The 20282-nt window shown below is 40.4% G+C and overlaps 1 protein-coding gene across 2 annotated transcripts in view; it reads right to left on the bottom strand.

The window, feature by feature from the left end:
• Positions 1 to 20282, bottom strand: part of FAT1 (FAT atypical cadherin 1) — a 141608-nt gene that overhangs the window by 40571 nt on the left and 80755 nt on the right. For both annotated transcript variants that reach the window (XM_026456055.1, XM_026456054.2), the window contains exons 4-9: positions 14847 to 14908; positions 11700 to 12029; positions 11108 to 11318; positions 8807 to 8946; positions 4118 to 4393; positions 3785 to 3995 (exon numbers count right to left, since the gene is read on the bottom strand). In XM_026456055.1, coding sequence (XP_026311840.1) covers positions 3785 to 3995; positions 4118 to 4393; positions 8807 to 8946; positions 11108 to 11318; positions 11700 to 12029; positions 14847 to 14908 — 1230 coding nt within the window. The remainder of the gene's footprint in view (positions 1 to 3784; positions 3996 to 4117; positions 4394 to 8806; positions 8947 to 11107; positions 11319 to 11699; positions 12030 to 14846; positions 14909 to 20282) is intronic.

Raw genomic sequence — 20282 nt, 5'->3', positions numbered from 1 at the left:
ACTGGCTCTGCATCCAGGCCCCAAGGCAGTGCCTCAGTCTGCAACAGGGCAGAGGCCCAGGCTTTCTTTAGGTCCTGATGCTCTGAGCTGAACCCTGGCCGAGGACTGGGTCCTGCTGCCTGTGCCAGGCTGTTGAGACACTAATTTCCGGCCTGTCTGTATTTAGGAGTCAGTGATCCCAGGTCCCTTCCTGACTGCATTTTCGGCTGTCGTCAGAACTCCACGATCCTTTTCTCATCCCACCTGTACATCATCCTCACTGTCTAAAGTTGTGACTGACTGCCTGGCCTAACACAGGAGACTGGGGCAACCATGGTGACTCTTCATCCCCACCCTTCAGACGTCCCTATGTCTGTACTCACCAGCTGACCTACCATATTTTATATTCATTCTTCTATATCCATTTCTCTCTTACTTTGTACAGGATAATCTTATCTTGCCAATGAAGCTTCAAACTCGCAAGGCCTCGAGTAGAGAAATGAACAGACTCTCTGCTGTGGAGGCGGCTGGTGATGCTAGAACACTCCGCTTTCTGCAAAACTTGCTCCCTGCCCTCCAGCCAAGCGGGCATTCTCTCTGTCCTCAATCAGGAGAGCACACTCATCTCAGAGCCCCCGTGTCTGATGCATCCTCTCCTGGATTCTTACTGTTTCTGTCTCATCACCCTGTTTTCTTTGCAGCATGGATCACAACCTTGCTCTTTATCGGCCACGCAAGGTTCAGAAACATCCTTTATTATCTGGGGCACCGTGACTCTGATGAACATAGCTTGGAGCATGTCGCTGATAACAAGGTGAAACAGGAACCCAGCTTGTCGTGTGATAGATGGATCCCACATACATACAGATTAAGGCAGAAGTCATCAGATTTGCAGATGGGAAAGCAGCATCATGTTTACATGAAGAAATAATGAGGGCTGCTGAGGGGCAGAAAGTGCCCCTGCCTGGCCTAACAATAGGTACATTCAGAGACGCTGAGGTGCACAGGTGGTGGTCAACGACTTCCTAAGGTGGCAGAAAAGGTGTGTACGAGGCTGGGGGTTTATTCACTGACTTTAGCTACAATATGAGTGATTTTTAAACAATTTTTTTTTTTTTTTTTTTTTTTTGAGACAGGGTCTCGCTCTGCCCCCAGGCTGGAGTGCAGTGGCTGGATCTCAGCTCACTGCAAGCTCCGCCTCCCGGGTTCATGCCATTCTCCTGCCTCAGCCTCCTGAGTAGCTGGACTACAGGCGCCCGCCACCTCGCCCGGCTAATTTTTTTGTATTTAAATTGTTCCCTGTATGGGAACAGGGCAATTAACTCGACAAATAGGCTAATTTTTGCTCTTAAGCTATTAAGTGTATTACACGGAACTGTGAAGGGGAGTCTGTTTCTTCCCCTGTGGACACACTCTGGATGTTCAGCTGGGGCCCACTGACTGGCAGAGTGGCACCCTCTGTTGACTCTAGAGGCAATCATATTGAACTTAAGTTTGGCGAAGAAAACCAATTCTAATCAATAAGCATACTTACTTATGGAGTGTCTTCTATTACCAGGTATTAAAACGGTTTGGAAGTAGTGCCCTAATAATCCACCTCTTAAAAAAGACGTAAGAAGAAAACACCACACAGACCAGGGTATGGCACTGCCACGTCTCCAGCACGTAACTCAATGTTACTGAAAATATCTCCTCATTAATTCCTTTTTCCCTGAAGACTCCTAATCAGACCAAACCTTTTACTTAATTAATCACTGCTAGTTAAACATGCAGTGTTATGTACTGAATTTATAACTAGTCTTTTTGAACTTTAAATGTAATCTGGCACAAATGAGAAGCAGGTAAATATGAATAAACTTAAATGAAAGGCATTTGTAGGAACATTTTATAGTTGGTACTATTCCAACAGATGTCCACCGCCTCCCTCCCCAGCATACGCCCACACCCCCTCCACAAAACTCTACTGCATGTTAATGGCAGTGGTCTCCTCCAAAGTAACTGCTGAGCATAATTTTTATATTACCAAAACTATAAAAATAGCTTCTTAAAAGCCCTAATTCTATGCCAGAAGAGGCCACTGGTATTATCTATTCATGGAGGAGGGAGTTCCATTCTCAGAATACCAGATTCCTAACCCTATCAGTCATTAGAAGCATTCAAAGAATGCACATGCTTTTACTCAGACACCAACAATCGCATTTTAACCACCCAGTTGTTGAAAATTCGGTGAAAGCTAAGGGGAAGTTTAACGTTTTCTCCTACATAAACCCAGTCAGTCTGTCTGTGGCAGAATTACTTTATTGAAGTACTCAGGCATGCACAAATGGAATGCACTGTTTTTCTAACTGCAAATTTCTGAACCAGTGGAAAAAAACTTCATCTTTATTCAAGGCACTAACTACACTACGTTTTAACACTGCAATCACAGGCAGTGTATGAGATCTTATTTGTGACTAATGAACTCGATTTGGTTGTTTTAAGGGAAACAAATGAAATTTCAAATATGTTAAATAAACATAGTTTAACCACTTAGAACACATCAGTAAGTTTTTTAAAATTACTCTCCATTTCCCCCAATTTTGATTACCTGATCTATAGTTAATCTGTACCTGTAACAAGTCTAATGCCTAGGAGAGACAATTTCTAAGTATGCAGAGCTACAGACTTAGAAAAAAAAAACACAAGTTTAATGGAAGATTTTCATTCTCTAAACTCATTATAAAGAAGACTGAAAGGGACTATATTTCTCGTACTAACAATGGCGCTGAAGAAAATGGAAAACTGTCAACTGTCTTCTCAACATGTCATCACTTTCAGAGGATCTGGCATGAGCAGGAAGTCCTAAAGCAATGTGACCTCTGACTGTACAGAACCGTTTCCACTGGGGTGGAACTTTTACAAGACACGCATTGTGGACCCAATGGCAACCCCTTACCTACCATGCCCAAGGATAAATGCTCCCAACACAGCACCTGGCACATAAAGTGAGCTTCATCAGCCCACGGAATGAATGAATGAATGAATGAATGAATGAATGAATGAGGGAATGGTAGCAGAAAACAGACCAAAAACATCCTACTATGCCAGGATTGCTTCCTGGTGATCCCCCTGGATAAACCGACTCTGGATCTCTTGGCCTCTGGGTCCCGGAACCGTCCGGGCCCACAGCTCCAGCTGTTTTTTTTTCTGCCCTGGCTGCCTCAAGCCCCACCCCAGCAGGCCCCAGCTCTGGGGTCTAGTCCTTAACCCAGCTGCATGAGGGAAATTCACCTGTTAAATGCAAGGGGCAAAATCCAGGTAACTGTGGAAGGGGAGGGAGGGGCAGGCACCTCTTCCTGAGGTTTGAGTCAATTACAATGAGATGAGTCAACACTGATACGGAGCTTCCTGCTCTGCTGAAGAGAAAATACTCTCTGACAAAAAAGTAAAACGCTAAATTACCAGGCAAGTATCTTCCTAAGTATGTTTAACCAATATTATAGAAGAAAGTGTGGTTAAAATAATTTCAGAAATACTGAATTGGTCATATGAAGTTTCCTATACTGTGGGGCTTCTCTGAGCCTGGAACTGGGCTAACACTGTGAATCCCCCAGAACTTCCCCAAACTGTCTGATGGGCTAAAAGTTAAAAAATAAAAAAAAAAAATCCTCTTTCTTCTAATATGCAAAATTGTATCTAGAGATCAATTTAAGCAATTGTGGCAGATACACAGAAATGCTTCAATACCCAGAACTGATACTGGAAAAGTAGAAACAGACTTTTAACAATTGCACATTTAAAATGCCACTGAATGCTCCAAAAATACCTGACTCAATCGAGTACAGCACTTCAGCATTTTTCCCTTTGTCCTTGTCCAGTGCCGTCACCTGCAACACAACTGAGCCGACAGCCGCCGATTCATACACCCGCCCTTTGTAGGAGGAAGTGGTGAACCACGGGGCATGGTCATTCGTGTCACTGACGTTGACCACAATCCTTGCAAAGTTGCGTTTTACAGGCACATCTTGATCTCGTACCTAAAAGAATCGACACATTATCAATCCCCTTGGTGTTTTTCTTACAACTCATTAGAAATCACAGTTAATCACACAAAGGCCTCAGGACCAAATGGTGGGAGGAGAGCGGGCAGAGCGCCTACCATGACCGTGAGGGTGTGCTGGTGCACGGCTTCATGATCGAGTTTCTCAGAAGTACAGAGAGAGCCGGTTGCAGGATCAAGACGAAATTTCTTGAGACTCAGTGGATCTCTACTGCCCTGCAGAGTGTAGATCAGCCGGTTTTTCTCATCCTGATCCACGGCACTGATGCGCAGAATTTCTGTTTCTGGTGCCGTATCTTCAGGAATAACAACTTCGTACTTCGATGTAGAAAACTGAGGACGATGGTCATTTGTGTCTATTACTTTGATGAATACCTGTAATGGATGACAAAATGGCTCGTACAATAATATGTCCAATTAGGATGTTTTAATACTTAAAGAACCATGAACAAAAGTCAAGTACATTGAAAGAATGACACTGTGGCAAAATAAAATACAAATAGGAGAAAGGCAACGAAAACCTACAATCATACATGTCTTACAATATTTCTCACTGGTATATTACTTATCTAAATATGAGTAAGATAATGATGACCTTTCTGAATTCTTATAACTAATTCTGAAGACAAAATGTGTATACTTTTCACACTTGCCACGTCTTTATATGCGGGCTTAACTTCTCTTATGCCTCCACAGAGAAGGTATCTGTAGATTACTCATGTACAGACAACAATTTACTTTACCAGGATTTATAGAAGACTGATTTCTTTTACTAGATTGGAATCTGCAACTACCAATCTACTGAGGTGTGTAAGATAGATGATTACACTATCTAAATTTCTCATTCTCATTTTTGACATCCCAAGCCCCAGATCATAGGTTTTTTTAATATGTAAAAAGAAAAAATAAGAAATGTGTTTAGAAATCACCGTATTTCTGTAATCATAAACCTACATGTATGTAGTAAATACGTTTACTCCCTAAAAGCAATTTAGTCAATAGACTAAAAAAATAAACTCTCTTAATTGTGTCTACATAAAGTAAAAACCTTTGGAGGAAAAAAAGCAAATGTTAAGAAACTTGGTACTAAGCTAAATTAGAAACAAACAAAACTCTGACAGTAAGAGGATTAATTTTCATAATGAAAAAACCTATGGATTTGGCACAGCAGAAATCACTGCCAATTACAAAACACGGTTTAGAGTTTATGAAGAAGAAAACTGTGCTTCGCGGGGGCATACGGAACAAAGGGATCTGCTGGTCCAAGCAGCACAGGAGACAGAATCTCAGGCAGAGCTGTCAACCACATGGAGAAGGCCATGAACAGAGGCCTTCCGTGAGGGCTACATCAGTGTTCTCACAGAAGACCAAAACATCAAGGACGTTTTAGTTAAATAAAACATAACATGACATTTTGTATGAAATCTAAATGCATCCACCAAACCATGGAAAGGTTTCATGTGAAAGCTGTGTAAACCTTTAAAACTACAGATGCCTCACTTTTACAGGTCAATGATGATCCAGAAGGGATGACTATAAAGGCAATTACCATAAATTAGATTATATATTAATTTCCACTATACATTTAAAAATTACTTTTCCCATGTATTGGGTACTGGGCAGAGAAGTTTAATCCTGCTCCAAGCTCAACTATTATTAAGTAGAAAGAACTGAAAGTAAAAGCAAAATTCAATTGAAACACTGATCGTGCATTTCCATGCCCAATGCTTGCCTACATAACACAGTGGGTGTGAAATTAGCATGCAATAGTCCCTGCCCTCACAGAGCTACCAGGCTCACCACGCAATGTTCTGCACATGCACAGCCTAACCATGTCTCATATACTATCAAGTAAGTTTTTAAGAGTCTGGAGACTGGCTGAGATGTTCAGAAAGCTCTTAAGAGGCAGACAACGCTTTCTTGGATGTATTTTTGGTTGGCAGGTGAGTAAGTATGAGGAAGGGCTGCGTCAACGACATGAAGGCAAGCAGTGGGACGGAACATCCTGCCTTTTAGAGGTTGGAGAGGACTTGGAACTCAGGGATGATACAGTAAAGGAGCAAGAAGAAGGCAGAATCAAATACGCAGAGCCTCGACTCCAGAACTGACGTGGGAGGATTACACAGCTCCTTTTGGTCAGAAGAAACTCACTTCCAAGATGAGCGGCAGGGGATGAAGAACGGCGACTGGAAGGCGAACTGAGTGTCGGTGGGACAAGAGCCCAAACCCGAGCTGATGTGCAACAAAACTATGGTTTTCTGAGTGCTTACTGGTGACAGGCTCTCAGAGAGTGAAGAACAGGCGCCCTGCGGGTCATCTCATCAACCTTCCTAACAACTCCAAGAGGATGACTGCCACCACCCCCACTTTCCAGGTGAGAACATGGACACACAGAGAGTTACAGCTATTTGCCCGTGGAAAGGAGTCCAAGAGGTGGAGCCGGGATTCCAACCAAGCGAGCTGCTCCACAGGCCACGATGCTGATGCTCGAGAGAAAGTGAAAGAAGATATGAAAGCAAAGCTGTTTGAATGAAAGAAGAAAAAAGGTAACTGGATTTGGTAAGTTACATGGAGATACAAGAGAAAGCCAAGTGACTAGAATCAATAGCGGTCAGCATCCTAAGCCGCACACGCAGGACAGGAAAGCCAGGAGAAGAGCTGTTTCCGCAGGGCACTGGCAATTCTCCCACCGTCCTGCCGCCTACCTCTGCCGGAGGCTGCCTGCTTGACCCACCAACGCTCAGCTAAACCTTCTCAAATCGGCGTCTGCTGCCCCTGACCTGGAGACACAATGGCTGCTCTGTTGAGTTTTGAGTGTTACTTCCAAGCCCCAATCCACCCCCGCGGTATCCTAGCGTCTCACCGCCCAGCTAATTCCTCTGCTCTTCAATCCATCCCGCTGTATCCTGGTGCCTCTCACTGCCCAGCTGAGTCCCATGCTCTTCTCCAGGTGGCAGCTGCTGCCCCGCTCCACCTGCTCCCACCCAAATTCGTATTTCCAGGTTCTCAGCTCAAGAGGAAAAATAATCTAAACACAAGATCATTCCCTTTGTCCCACACCTTAACAGGTCAACCTGGGCTCACCGTTCTCCTACAGTCTGACTGCCTTTCCCTGCCAGTGATTAGGATAGCATCTAGAGCCTATGACAATGGCCCAAAATAAGTTATAGAAGTATCTTTATACTTCTGAAACAATGAAATTTAAGATAGTCTGTGTTCCCAAGAAAGAAAACTAGACTCTCTTTCCTGGGTTTCATAGGAATTTTAGTCGATACACATCATACTTCATGCTAAACTTTTAACTGCACTAATTAAAAATACAATTATTGGGAAAGAGTTGCACTGTTAATTATTCAGAGGTGTTGTCTTTAGTAATGAGAATGCTTGGCAAAGAGGGCCATCTCCACTGTTTATGAAGCTCCTTTTGTTAGATTTCTGGGTAGTCGATTCTGTGAAATGGTCTACAGTTATGCCCCTTAAATCCTTCTCTCAGAATTATCCTGTTAGATTTATTATAATTTATGATGTTTTTATTCTCATTTTTGTGCTCTAAAATTTTACAAGGGCTTATGTTTAAAGCGAGAAAATCAATAGATTTTGCTTGTTTCTAGAATGAGAACAGCTACCAACTAAATTGAAATTTTCACACCATACTAGAACTTTTACAAGACAATCTCAAAATGACCGCAAAAGCATACAGCATACATATATCAATTTTATATACACTAAAAATCACAAGCATTTAGAGAAATATTTTTGTAAATGGCTTTAAATTATCTACCCATTTATTAATCGAAAAGACATCATAGACGATAATTTTTATCTTTTAATGCAGCTCAATGATTTAGCAGATGATGTGTCTCGCTTAGGATTTAAAACAGTATAATCTAATGCTAGAAAACTGAATCTCAGGAGCATCTCGTTCTCTGACATTTAACTTCTTTCTTTTTCATTTAGGCCACAGTAGGTTATAAATACGCCTTTAGCTTCCGCCATCCTAGTGTAAGCTCCAAGAAGGTAAAATTGTTGCCTATTTTGTTTCCTACTATTCACCTTCCAGAATGGTACCTGGCATGTAACAAGTATTCAACAAATACTTGTTAAAGAAATGAGTGAATGACACTCTGCTTGCTCCTGAAACCTCACGAGGATTCTTCTCTCTAGGAATATTCCTTCTGTATACTTCAAACGGCCCACACTGAGAACCAAAGAAAAGTAGTAAGAAAGAAGAGAATTTAAATTTAACTTACAGGATTTTAACACTTCAGTGTGAAATCCCCATAATCTGGCCATCTCAATTATCAGATAGGAGCAAATAAAGGTGTTAAGGGAATGATTAGAACAATTTTATTAGTTATTTTACATAGCCAGGAGGAATCCAAAAAAAAAGTGATTTAGAAGATTAACCACTTTATCCAGTTTTACTGAAACTGATTTAAACAATTCATTCTCAATAGTGATGTACTTTACGTTAATATAGTTTAAAATGAGTATAAAATTCCAAGATTTTGATGGTATAACATTGGTCTGGTTTTGTTTTTGAAGTCTTCTCTCCAAATTCTCAAAACTGCTTAATTATATGCAAAACCTAAATTGGGATATGGAATTTTCTTTCCCTTAATAAAAATTCTTAGTGTGCATGCGTGTAAACTATACCAACACACACACTCTTCTGATTTTAGACCCTCACAGGGCAGAATCCACCACTCATATTTCCTGTGGACCCCCCCAAGTCAGAATGTTATCTCCATCCTCCTCTGACAACCGCATCACTAGTAATTCACTGACCTGAGTGAGGAGAGTGGTGGTTCCATCTGTGGCCTCGACTGTGAGGTTGTAGTTTGACTTCTGTTCCGCATCAAGAGGTTTGGCAACAATGATGGTTCCAGTTCCCTTGTCCACATCGAAGTGACTGTCGTAGTTGCCACCTAGTTTAAATTGGGACAAGAAAAGTAAAAACAGTCACAGGATAACACTCTGTAGTTTATTTTGTGGCTTTCTAATACTTAATGGCACTGAAAAAAACTTCTAATATACTAGCAAAGAGTTTCCAAGGAGGAGCATTTTGAAAGACAAGAGTGGCCAATTAGAAAGACAATGCTTGTTATGGCAAAGTGAACCCTAATTGTCCAGGAAGCAACTAACGGAAAGAAAGCAAGAAAGCAACTCTGAAAACAAAGACATTGCTAATACTGCCAATGAGTTACTTTCAATTTGCTTTTTCAGGGATTCTGAATTTCTCTTCAATCTGTATCTTAGTAGTTATACGAACCATCACTGGGCCATTTAAAAGTTTACTTACTAAGAAAACTTTCTGATACTTTGAGCAAATTGGTGTAATAAAATAGCTATTAAAAATCAATGTTAACCCTAAAAAAAAATAGTGGTAGTTAACTTCAATTAGTCCTGGCTACTATAAACTATTTGAAAATATGTTTTTCTCATTTTTGACAAACACAAAGCCTAATGAAACAAAAGTTTCTATCCTACTAATATTATCCAAGTATTTTTGATAAAACTCTCTTTTCAGATCCATTGACCTAGATATAAAATGAAATGGGATGAAAATAGAGGCTTAATGTCATGATGAAATTCTACTACTAAATCTAACCAAGAAACAAAACAACACACACGACGTCTTAAGAGAAACCTAAAACCACAGAGCAAGGTGAGCATTACGCGTCAACACGCTGGCGAATGGGATGGGTGACCATGCGCACACTATGGAAAAAGAAAAAAAAAACAGCAATGGAAGATAGTCATTGGAAATAAAAAAGTTAAAAAAAAAAAACAAGGCTTTTATTTTAGATCTCATAATCTGAGGCAAATTATGTGATCTCAGCAGATACCTTCTGCTGTACAGTTCGGGTCACAAGTCATCTGAAAGATGTAAAAAACTTCTCTAGCAAGCGTGTCTCCTGGCACAGCCAAAAAGAAGCAAGCACGCATGGAAAGCAAGCACAGAATAAGAGCAATCAATCAAACCAGGTCCAAGCACAGCAAGGTTACACAGCGAGGTCAGGTACTGCACAGCAGCAGCCTGTCGATCTGGAAATGTGATAAAAGTTAACAGAAAGCAAACAAATGATTTTGAGTATCGTTAACTATGAAAATAGTCTCTTTTTCCCCTTCCCTTAAAAGTATGCCGCAAGGGTTTCATAGGTGTTGATGACATGGATTTCATACAATCACCAAATTGGTAAAAGAGCCCAACCATTTAGCATGAAAGTTCCAAAGGGAAGGCCTGGCCTGACACGCCCGGGGTCTGGGTCCATCAGCTGCAACTTTTGGGGGTTGGGGGTAACATGACTAAGGGGTAGAAGAGGAAAAACGGACATAAAGTCCCCCCTAGAGAAATGAATCACAACAGATACACTTGTTCTTAAATACCCTTGTGACTAAAATGTGAGGAAACAATTAAAAAAAAAACAAAATCTAAGATGCCAAAGTCTAATGTGAAATTTAAAAAATATGTTGACTAGGGTATTACATTCAATGTCTTACCTACACTACATGACAAATAAGAAGAAATGGCTTTAGCGTAAACTTGACTGGAGGATGAAATAATCTAATGAATCCTCATTCCTGTTGAAAATGAGGTAAATAAAACTAAAAACCCACAGCTGGTACCATAACTTTAAAGGTATACGAATCAAAATTTGTAAGCTTATTCCCTCTTAAATATTGACATGTGATAGTCACACACACAGGCAGTTACTTTAAATGTTCCAATCATATTCACTAAAAATAACAATGTGCTACAGGTTATGTTATCAATAATTAAACATTAAGAAGTTGTGCTTTTGGACCAAAACATTCAGGGCTTTTGTCTATAACTCCTTGATGAACTTTTAAAAAATTTTATTTTTAAATTGATAACTTGGTAGAATAGAGGACCTATTTTAAACAAGGTTAATATATGCTATATATTGTGAAAAATTTTGCAATCAAAATATTATAGTTCAAAGCAAATTCTCCACCTGTCGATCGTATTCCCAATTTTAAATCCTGACACGTGCCCAACACTCATCAAACCGTAGGCAGGTTCTCCTCAGTGTAAGGACAATGAAAACGAGGAGGAATGCTTACCCGTGATGTCAAACCAAAGAGGTATGCCAGCAGGCTCAACAGATATTACTCCAATCATGTGAGCAACGGGGTCACTTTCCATCACAGTAAAGGTAAAAAATGATTCTTCAAATGAAATGGGCTCCGGGGACGGTTTGGGTTTGGAGATCCATTCAATATGGAGTCTGGTGGTCGATGACTTTTGAGGGCGACCATTGTCAACTGCCTTAATCTGCAACATTTGGGCAGAGGGGATTAAAAACAGCAAATCAGAAGTTACCACCCAGAAACGAATGGAGCACAGACTGGTTTGGTCTTAAACTGAGCCAATTTCAAACATTTAACATTTGTATACTGTGTACTGAATGCCTGATAAAAGAACAATGATTTCATGACCACGTTCAACAGAAACAATAAGCACCCTGAGTGACAGATGAAAAGGAAAAACAAACCCGTGCTTCTCCAACATTATCCGGTAACGCCTAATGGGGTCATTAGGTCACAAACACTTCAGCCGTTTACAAAACAGAAATAAAGTTACTAAAGAAGAAATGCAAAATAAGCTTTATAGTCACAACATATAAAAAATTACACTACTACAATCTTAACTCACGGAAAGAATATCATATTCTCCAGCTGCTGAAAACTTCTTGGACGAAACCACTCCGGTTTTTGGTTCAATGAAAAATTTGCCGTGCTCATTCCCTTCTTCGATGCTGTAGGAGATTTCTGCATTGGGCCCTTCATCTTTGTCGGTGGCTATAACGCGATACAGGGGCTCCCGTCTGGCATTTCTTTCTCGGTCTGGCTTTTCCCGCTCAGGGAGTCTGATTTTGTAGAACTTTTGCAGAAACTGAGGTTTGTTGTCATTTTCATCAAGGATTTTCACAATGACTCTTGCAATGGTTGATTTGGGAGGACTACCATTGTCTGTCACAGTAACCTGTTTTTTTAAAGTTAACAGATAAACATGTTAGATACACTATATAAAAAGGATCTTCTTCCTAATGCTACTCCGCATGTGTGTAAAGCTCTACCTTTCGCAGGGCACGAGGACTCAGACACAGCAGCTCCTCATTCCAACAACAGCGCTGGAAGGAGGAGAGGCAGCACCTCCCATCTCTACAGGGAGAGAGTCAAGGGGGCAGGCATGGTAAGAAAGAAACAGCCGCACCCCTGCACGCCTTCCTGACCACGCCGGCTCTCTTCTCACACTACTGTAACTTGGAAAGCGAACCTCACCCAAATGTTAAGCTACCAAAAACTTAATACCTTTAGGCCATGGAAGAGATACATGAAGATTTGGCTTTACACATTTAAAAAGAGTCTTCTTAAAAACAATACACTCTACATACTTAAAAATAAAATTTCCAAATATCACGTAAAAAATGTTAAACTTCATCAATAAAATATACTAAATTGTCATTTAAAAGTACGTGTTAAATAAATAGCACACCTTTTAATACCAGTAATCACCATTTTACTTTGGCTGTTTTCCTCTACAGATGTTTTATAGGAGTGGACCTAAACATTTAAATTTAAGACCAACTCATTAAATAAGATTTTCAGTAAAATGATGATAAAATAACTTTCATTTAAAGTAAACTATCCATATATTCTTATATTCTATTTAGGAAAAAATATCAGAGAGTCTTGAGGACTGCACTGGTGACTGTTTCTATATCCGTAAGAGACCATTTCACCCTTAAATCAAATGTTCACGTTTATGTCAATGGGTACATTAAATGTAATGATATTAGTAATGCTTATTCTCCCCTCATCCACACCCCACCTTCTTCCAAATGAATCACCAAAACACTAAAAACAGTCAAGTAGACTGAAGTGTGGCAGTTGTGAATCCTGTTTATTAGAGTGTGACTATACCCTGATGGTGCTTGTCAAAAATATTTAAGTAGTTGCTTTACTTTATATTATTTACCTTCCTAAGCTTTTTCAAAATAAAAGTATTACTATTTTAATTTTAAACTCTCGAAACATTTCCTTTTCATCAGTTTGCATATGAGCTTTAGAAAAACAAGAAAGAGATACAAGCAAGCACTATGTTTTTTAGTATTCATCACCAAATTGTTCCTAACTTTGGATTCAAGAACCAGTAGCTAGTCACAGCTTTCAACACGTAATGCAGACACACTATCTTTAAGACAGCCAAATCAATGCCAGCACTGGCTCTCAAATATACCACACCCAAAGGACCCTACTGAAAAATATACAAATGATGTATGCTGAAGGGGAAATTTATTTCCCATCAATGTCCAAAAATTACTTTCAAAGTGCTATACATCTGGTATCTGCTTCCACCTAGCCTTTGACACTCACTGAGAAAAGAGGGCTCTGGAGTGAGGTATGCAATTAATGTGAAATTTGTAAGGACTGGAGCAAAATGTCAATATAACTACTGCTCTCCTATTTTCCCATCTGTTTATTTTTGTCAGCCACCGCACTCGCCCCTTCTGTCAATCCTTGTCCTGAGAGAATGAAAATTCAAAACTCTGCTCTATCGTAAAGAAAATGAATTCAAGGGACCTTTACACTCTAAGAACTAAAAACTCAGATGTAGTAGATGAAGCAGTTCCTAACGGGGAAAGCACCGTGGCCGTGAAACCACCTTTCCCTATGGGGACTCCCAATTTCCATGCACACACACGTGTACGCATGCACACAGGCACACACTGCACAACTACAAAAGACTAAGTATTTACTGACAACGGTAAGAAAACTTGACCGAGGATAAAATGAAATTAAGCAGGCATTATAAACAGCAATATTAAAAGAAATTTTCGGAAGTTACAGTTTAGAATTTTGTCACTTATGCTGTTAGAGTGGCAGAAGAGCGCTGATAACTCAATTCAACAAAGGCAGGTGGCCTTTTGCAAGCCTGACTCTGACAGTGAACACCAGCCTTCCACACGGGACAGAGGGGTGTCTCTACGCCCCCTCTCCGCGGTCGGCCTGTCTCTTGGCCACTTCCTGATGACACGGACCCGCGATCTCATCAACCTGACGTCCATGTTACACTCCACCTTCCCTCTCCAAGTCACTCGCGGTCTTTTTCTGCAATGGATTTACTACTAGCCAAAAACCAGGTGACCAATAAAATGGTAAGCAGCTATGGGTTTTCTAAGGCCTCAAAGGCCTTGTAAAGTAGCCATGAGAATGAGAAGTCTTACTAGAACTTTCTAGAAGAGCACATCTGCGACTTCCATCTACTTTTACTTTTGAGGCATTTAAGAAGCACCAACTAAGTAATTTGTAGTTTAAAATGCAAAAATAATGCAATTGTTTAAGAGCAAAAAAATGAATCTGGAAACAAATTACCTCTAGTTAAAAAGGTTGAAACAGATCTATAAACACCAAGATAAATATATCTCAAAACATAATAGTAAGGGGGAAAAAAGATGTATACAGAAAAACATCACTTACGTAAATGTAAATGAATTCCACGTGACACTGTTTACAGTTCTGTTTGCCCTGTTGTGTCTGTGTGAGCATAAAATACAAAGACCTGAATGGGGTCCATGACAGTGGCCGTGTATTCTGGGAATGTCATTGAGGGATAAAGGGCACAAGAGCTATATTCATTAACAAATTCCTTATGTTCCTTTTTCCTAATAACCAGTAAATAATATCAATACAACAAAATATTAATAGCTAAGAATACTGGTTAATGGGAACAAGATTGTTCTTTCCCATGATACGTATAACTATGAATCTTTAAATATTAAAGTTAAAAAAAAAATACCTCTAATATGTGTTCATCTTGCTGTTCTCGGTCTAGCTTCCTTGATGTAGTTGTGATGAGACCTGTAAAATGGTAACAGTTCATTAATCCTCACAAAATAAGGTCAATTACAAAATATTGCAATTAAAATCACACTCTTGGCCAGGCACAGTAGCTCACGCCTGTAATCCCAGCACTCTGGGAGGCCCAGGTGGGTGGATCACTTGATGTCAGGAGTTGGAGGCCAGCCTGGCCAACATGGTGAAACCCTGTCACTACAAAAAACACAGCAGTTAATCAAGCGAGGTGGTGCGTGACTGTAATCCCAGCTACTTGGGAGACTGAGGCAGGAACTGCTTGAACCTGGGAGGTGCAGGTTGCTGTGAGCAGAGATCACACCAATGCACTCCAGCCTGGGCAACAGAGTGACACTCTGTTTTCAAAAATAAAATATATAACCAAACCAAACTCTTTTAAAAGTCTAAGCAAATTTCTTCTCAAGAAAAAAAGAAGAAAGAAATTTCTTACTAAAGAAATTTAATTTCCAGGTATGGTTAGTTATTTTGTCTACAAACAATAGCACACTTTATACGTTCTTACTTTAATGACTCATAAACATATTGGATAGATGACAAATAGTAAGAAAGTAGAAAAACTGGTATCAGTTACATTTTCTGTTTGTTAGTGGTTTCAATACACATTTTGTCAGAAAAGATTTTTTAAAGGTGAGATGAAGTTATCCAGGATTTCAATCTCATCCATCTCCTTTAACTGCTCAAGAGATAGACAGAAATAACTTCTATAACTGTATTAAAAAGGGCTATTGAAAATAAAATGTTAACTCTAATTTATTACTTTTGAATTATCCACTCTCATAAATAAAGAACTGTTATAAAAAGCAATGTAATTTTCCGGGTTATCTTGCTCATTTAATTTCCCATACAAGAAAATTAATGATTCTCAAATTCCATATTCTAGAAAAAAAAATTTCCCATCAAACTAGAATATCTATACAAGTTTTGAACTCTGGAGAACTTTAATAACTGCTCAACTGTCAGCATATGTTGGAACTAGAAGGTAATTACAATTTATAAAATGTATTCTTGTGCTTCACCAAAATCACAAACAAAATTCCCTTAACCACTAAAATGTCATCCCCAATCTGTGTTGATGGTGACAGGTGCATCCAGCATGATCTGCACCTCTGACCTTAAAATCAGGTGGAGCCTGTGTGGCAGGACAATTACCAGGGCTAAACGCTCTCCTGCCAGTGCTGTTTTTTTTTTCCCCATAGGGAAATATTTCAAATAATTCACATTTAGGAATAGACTTTATTAATCTAATTTATTTTCTCCCATAATCTTAACTAATTTCACTGAACTATCAATTAAGGGATATTCAAAATGTTTCTCTGCAGTTTTAAGTGAAAGCTTTGTGTTTTCATTTAATTCAAAAGTTTCTTTTTTCCTTAAGTAGTTACTAAGAATCTAAATCAACACTATTTTCCTCACAATTCAATGAAACAGTGTTCTCTTTTTAACAAGGACAACAGAAGACTATACCATACCTCCACACTGGGGTTTCCCCAGACCATACGTCTAGATTAAAAGGGGCTAAAGGGAAATGCTTCACACTGCTTAAGGGTGTAAAAATGACACTTAAATGTGGCACAAGCTTAATCTTCATTAGTCAAAAACCTTTTAAGTTAAATCTCTTTTTTCCCCTATCAAAAATGTATCACCCTCTCCTAACTGTGGTTGTAAATAGTTCAGGAACGACAAGAAGCCACTTGATAAGTCCCACATCTAATTATTGTAATGTGTCCACCAGGAAGTCGTGATCGATGGTAACATCACGTGGAAAAGCAGCTTGACACATTCGCCAGAAAACAGTATTCTTCTGTAGGGCACTTAATCACTCACCAGACAGCACTGTGCAAATACGTGTGAGCAAATACAATTCCTCACTCTACAATTTACTTACAGCACACAAGAAAGCTAATGAAAGCTGTACCTGCGTCCATACTACCAATTCCATGTAAAAAGGCTGGGCGTGCTGGCTCACACCTGCAATCCCAGCACTCTGGGAGGCTGAGGCGGGCGGATCACCTGAGCTAAGAATAAGAAGTTCAAGACCAGCCTGGCCAACATGGCAAAACCCTGTCTCTACTAAAAATACAAAAAACTAGCCAGCATGGTGGCATGCACCTGTAATTCCAGCTACTCAGGAGGCTAAGGCAGAAAAATTGCTTCAACCTGGGAGGAGGAGGCCGCAGTGAGCTGAGATTGCACCACTGCACTCAGCCTGGGGGACAGAGCAAGCCTCTGTCTAAAAAAAAAAAAAAAAAAAATCCACATAAAGCCAAAAGGCTACCTGACCACCTCCTTCCTGGGTCTGAAATTATCTGCATGTTCTATAGGCCTCAAATTAATTCTCCTCTGTTAACTCAGATGGACCATTAATCCCATCCCAATGCAATGAATGGTAATACCCCTTTCCTTCCATTCCAGTCTGACGACCCCGAGTCACTGCCTCACCCCTCAGTTTAAACTGAAGTGGGTTTAAACTCACTGCGGGGACTCGCATGGGTTCCTGCTGCTGGATTCTCCAAGTCCTAATATTTCTTCTATCATAATATTACTCCACAGTATTAAAGCCCCTCATTTAAAAATAAGTCTCTTTTCTATACTGGAAAACCCATGAGGACACAGACTGTCTTTCTTGCATAGCCTGCTCACGCAGCTCTCTCTCTCTTACCCTCAAGAAACACTTAAATGTGTGAACATGTGAATTTCTTAAAACTATGAAAGAGTAGAACTAAAAATATGATCTAGAGTGAGAGAGATACATAAACTACTGTAAACCTGAAAATGATATAAATTCACAGCTCGTAAGTGAGCCAACAGAGAACCCTTTAGTACATATTTATAGGCAGGGTGTACCAGGTACTGCGATGGGTCCTTAGGTGCCGGCAGCAGCACCCTGCAGGTATTAAGCAGCACAGATCTGAAGTGCAGGGAAGAAGCTGTGGGCACACAAACAGGTGTCACTCAGGCCACAAGCGCAGAAGTGAGTATGAAAACTAAAGAGATCAGTGGACCTATAAAAAAGGTAAAGAAAATAGCAGGCTGATTTTCAGCCTAGGAAGCGATCTGCTGGAAGAGAAGCTTGGTTTCCCAGAAGCCAAAAGCAAGGGATTTTAAGGACGTACTTCAGAGAAGCCTGGAAGGAAAGAGAAAGTGAGGCAGGAAGCAGACAACAAGAAATATTTCTTTTACGAAGATTGTCTCACATGTAACTGTAAACAACAAAAGAGAAGACGAAGATCTAGACCCCCACTAACAACTACAGTCGCCACTAGCCACCCGAGGCCAGTGAAGTTTAAATTAATTAAAATTCAGTAAAGTTTACACTTCAGTTTCTCAATCACACTAAGCCAAGTTTCCAGGGTGCAGCAGCCCTTGTGGGCCGGGGATGACGGCATGGAGCGAGGCAGATGCAGAACGTGCTCCCCACGGCAGGAAGCTGCGGGACAGCACCGGTCTACACACAAGACACAATTCACAAGTCAAGGTCCTGCAAGAAATCCTGCAAGTTGCATTTACTTCTCTGTGAAGAACACGTAAGATATGTTCAGACTGACAAAACAAACAAATAACAACAAAAAAACCTCCCTGAATTCACAACACTCTTAGCAAAAAGAATCTTAGCAAGGCTGCCATAGCGCTTTTCCCTAATGCCATCTCCAGAGAGAGGCCGGGCACGAGTGTCCTACGGGGGCCGCACCAGGTGGTGCACCCCCTCTGCAAAAAATTAGGGTAAAATTAAGGCTTCTTGTGGGATTTTCACACAGAAGGAATACAGAATTTCCTAATGAAGTTGTGGATTTTCATACAGGATGAAAACAGAATTTCCTAATGAAGTTGTGGATTTTCATACAGAATGAAAACAGAATTTCCTAATGAGGCGATGAAATACTAGGCGTTCTGGGTGTCTTTTAGAGCTGCACTTTACCTTACAGCAGTCAACACATGGTGTGCCTGACCCCCGGGATGCTACCCGAACCGCCTGCACGCTGGCCTGCGAAACAATCTACCGAATGCGTTCCGTGTTCACGCTCACTCGTGCCTCTGTGAGCATCACTCCTGCTCGTCACCCCCGACCCCTGCCCACCTGAAACATCTACTTCAAACATACTTCCAAAGTACAACTGCTCCATGTACCCACGACATGTAGGCAGGAAGTGTCCTCGTAAGCATATCCACTTCTTTCATTTTCAACATCTGTGCTCATCTGCAACATTTTTGCCAAATCCCAGAAAGATATATACTTAAGGGAAACTGTACAGAACTTCAGAACTAGAGAGAAACCTTTAAGATTATCAAGTTCAGTTGCCGGAACCAGAGAGAAGTTAAAATTTTCCAAGTCCACTAATAAGTTATTAACAAAACCAGGAGTAGGATTTCGTTCTCTTGAGGCTCAGATGAGCATTTTTTCTCCCTATTTTTCACACCTAACTGTGTAATTTGCTGCGTTACAGTATTCCAACTCTCCATGAACTCTAAACTGTGACTTCCATAAACTGTAACGAAAAAAACAGGAAAGATTCATCATTAGTCATTTAATAGGTCCACAAAAGCAAGTTAGGAGACAAAAGAGGAGGCAAAAGCAGAAAAACGTATATGCAATTATTTTCTTTTTGTAACTTTGTGTTTTATCTTCCTTTTCTGCCAAGCACTATAATTAAAAATAGGAAGAAAAACGAGAAATTTTTCTTTCCTTGGTCCAGAAAAACGCTTTCTATATAACAAAACCATGATAAATGTAGGTGGGCTGAGACAGCAGACACAGTATATTCTTTTTTTTTTTTTTTTTTTTTCCTGAGACAGAGTCTCGCTCTGTCACCCAGGCTGGAGTGCAGTGGCCGGATCTCAGCTCACTGCAAGCTCCGCCTCCTGGGTTTACGCCATTCTCCTGCCTCAGCCTCCCCAGTAGCTGGGACTATAGGCGCCGCCACCTCGCCCGGCTAGTTTTTTGTATTTTTTAGTAGAGACAGGGTTTCACTGTGTTAGCCAGGATGGTCTCGATATCCTGACCTCGTGATCCGCCCGCCTCGGCCTCCCAAAGTGCTGGGATTACAGGCTTGAGCCACCGCGCCCGGCCCAGACACAGTATATTCTCACCAATGAGCAGTTACCAGGTCACCCCATAAATGTATGCACAATGCAGGAACCAAACTTTACAGCACTTGATGAACGTCATTAAAAACCACTCATGGCCTTTCAATGCCACTTTAGACATTTAGAGATGAGTTCATTTAGAACAGAGAGAATGTCAGATCAGCTATAATGTTTCAATATAGAATTGTACTCTTTGACATTTATTATAAATCAATAGCAAAACCATCTCCAAACTTCTCAAAATTCAAGAGATAAAGTAGACTTCGCAAAGTAGATA

Source organism: Piliocolobus tephrosceles, chromosome 3 (genome assembly GCF_002776525.5).
Source record: "Piliocolobus tephrosceles isolate RC106 chromosome 3, ASM277652v3, whole genome shotgun sequence".
NCBI classification, from domain to species: Eukaryota; Metazoa; Chordata; class Mammalia; order Primates; family Cercopithecidae; genus Piliocolobus; species Piliocolobus tephrosceles.
This window is presented reverse-complemented; position numbering and strand designations above follow the sequence as displayed.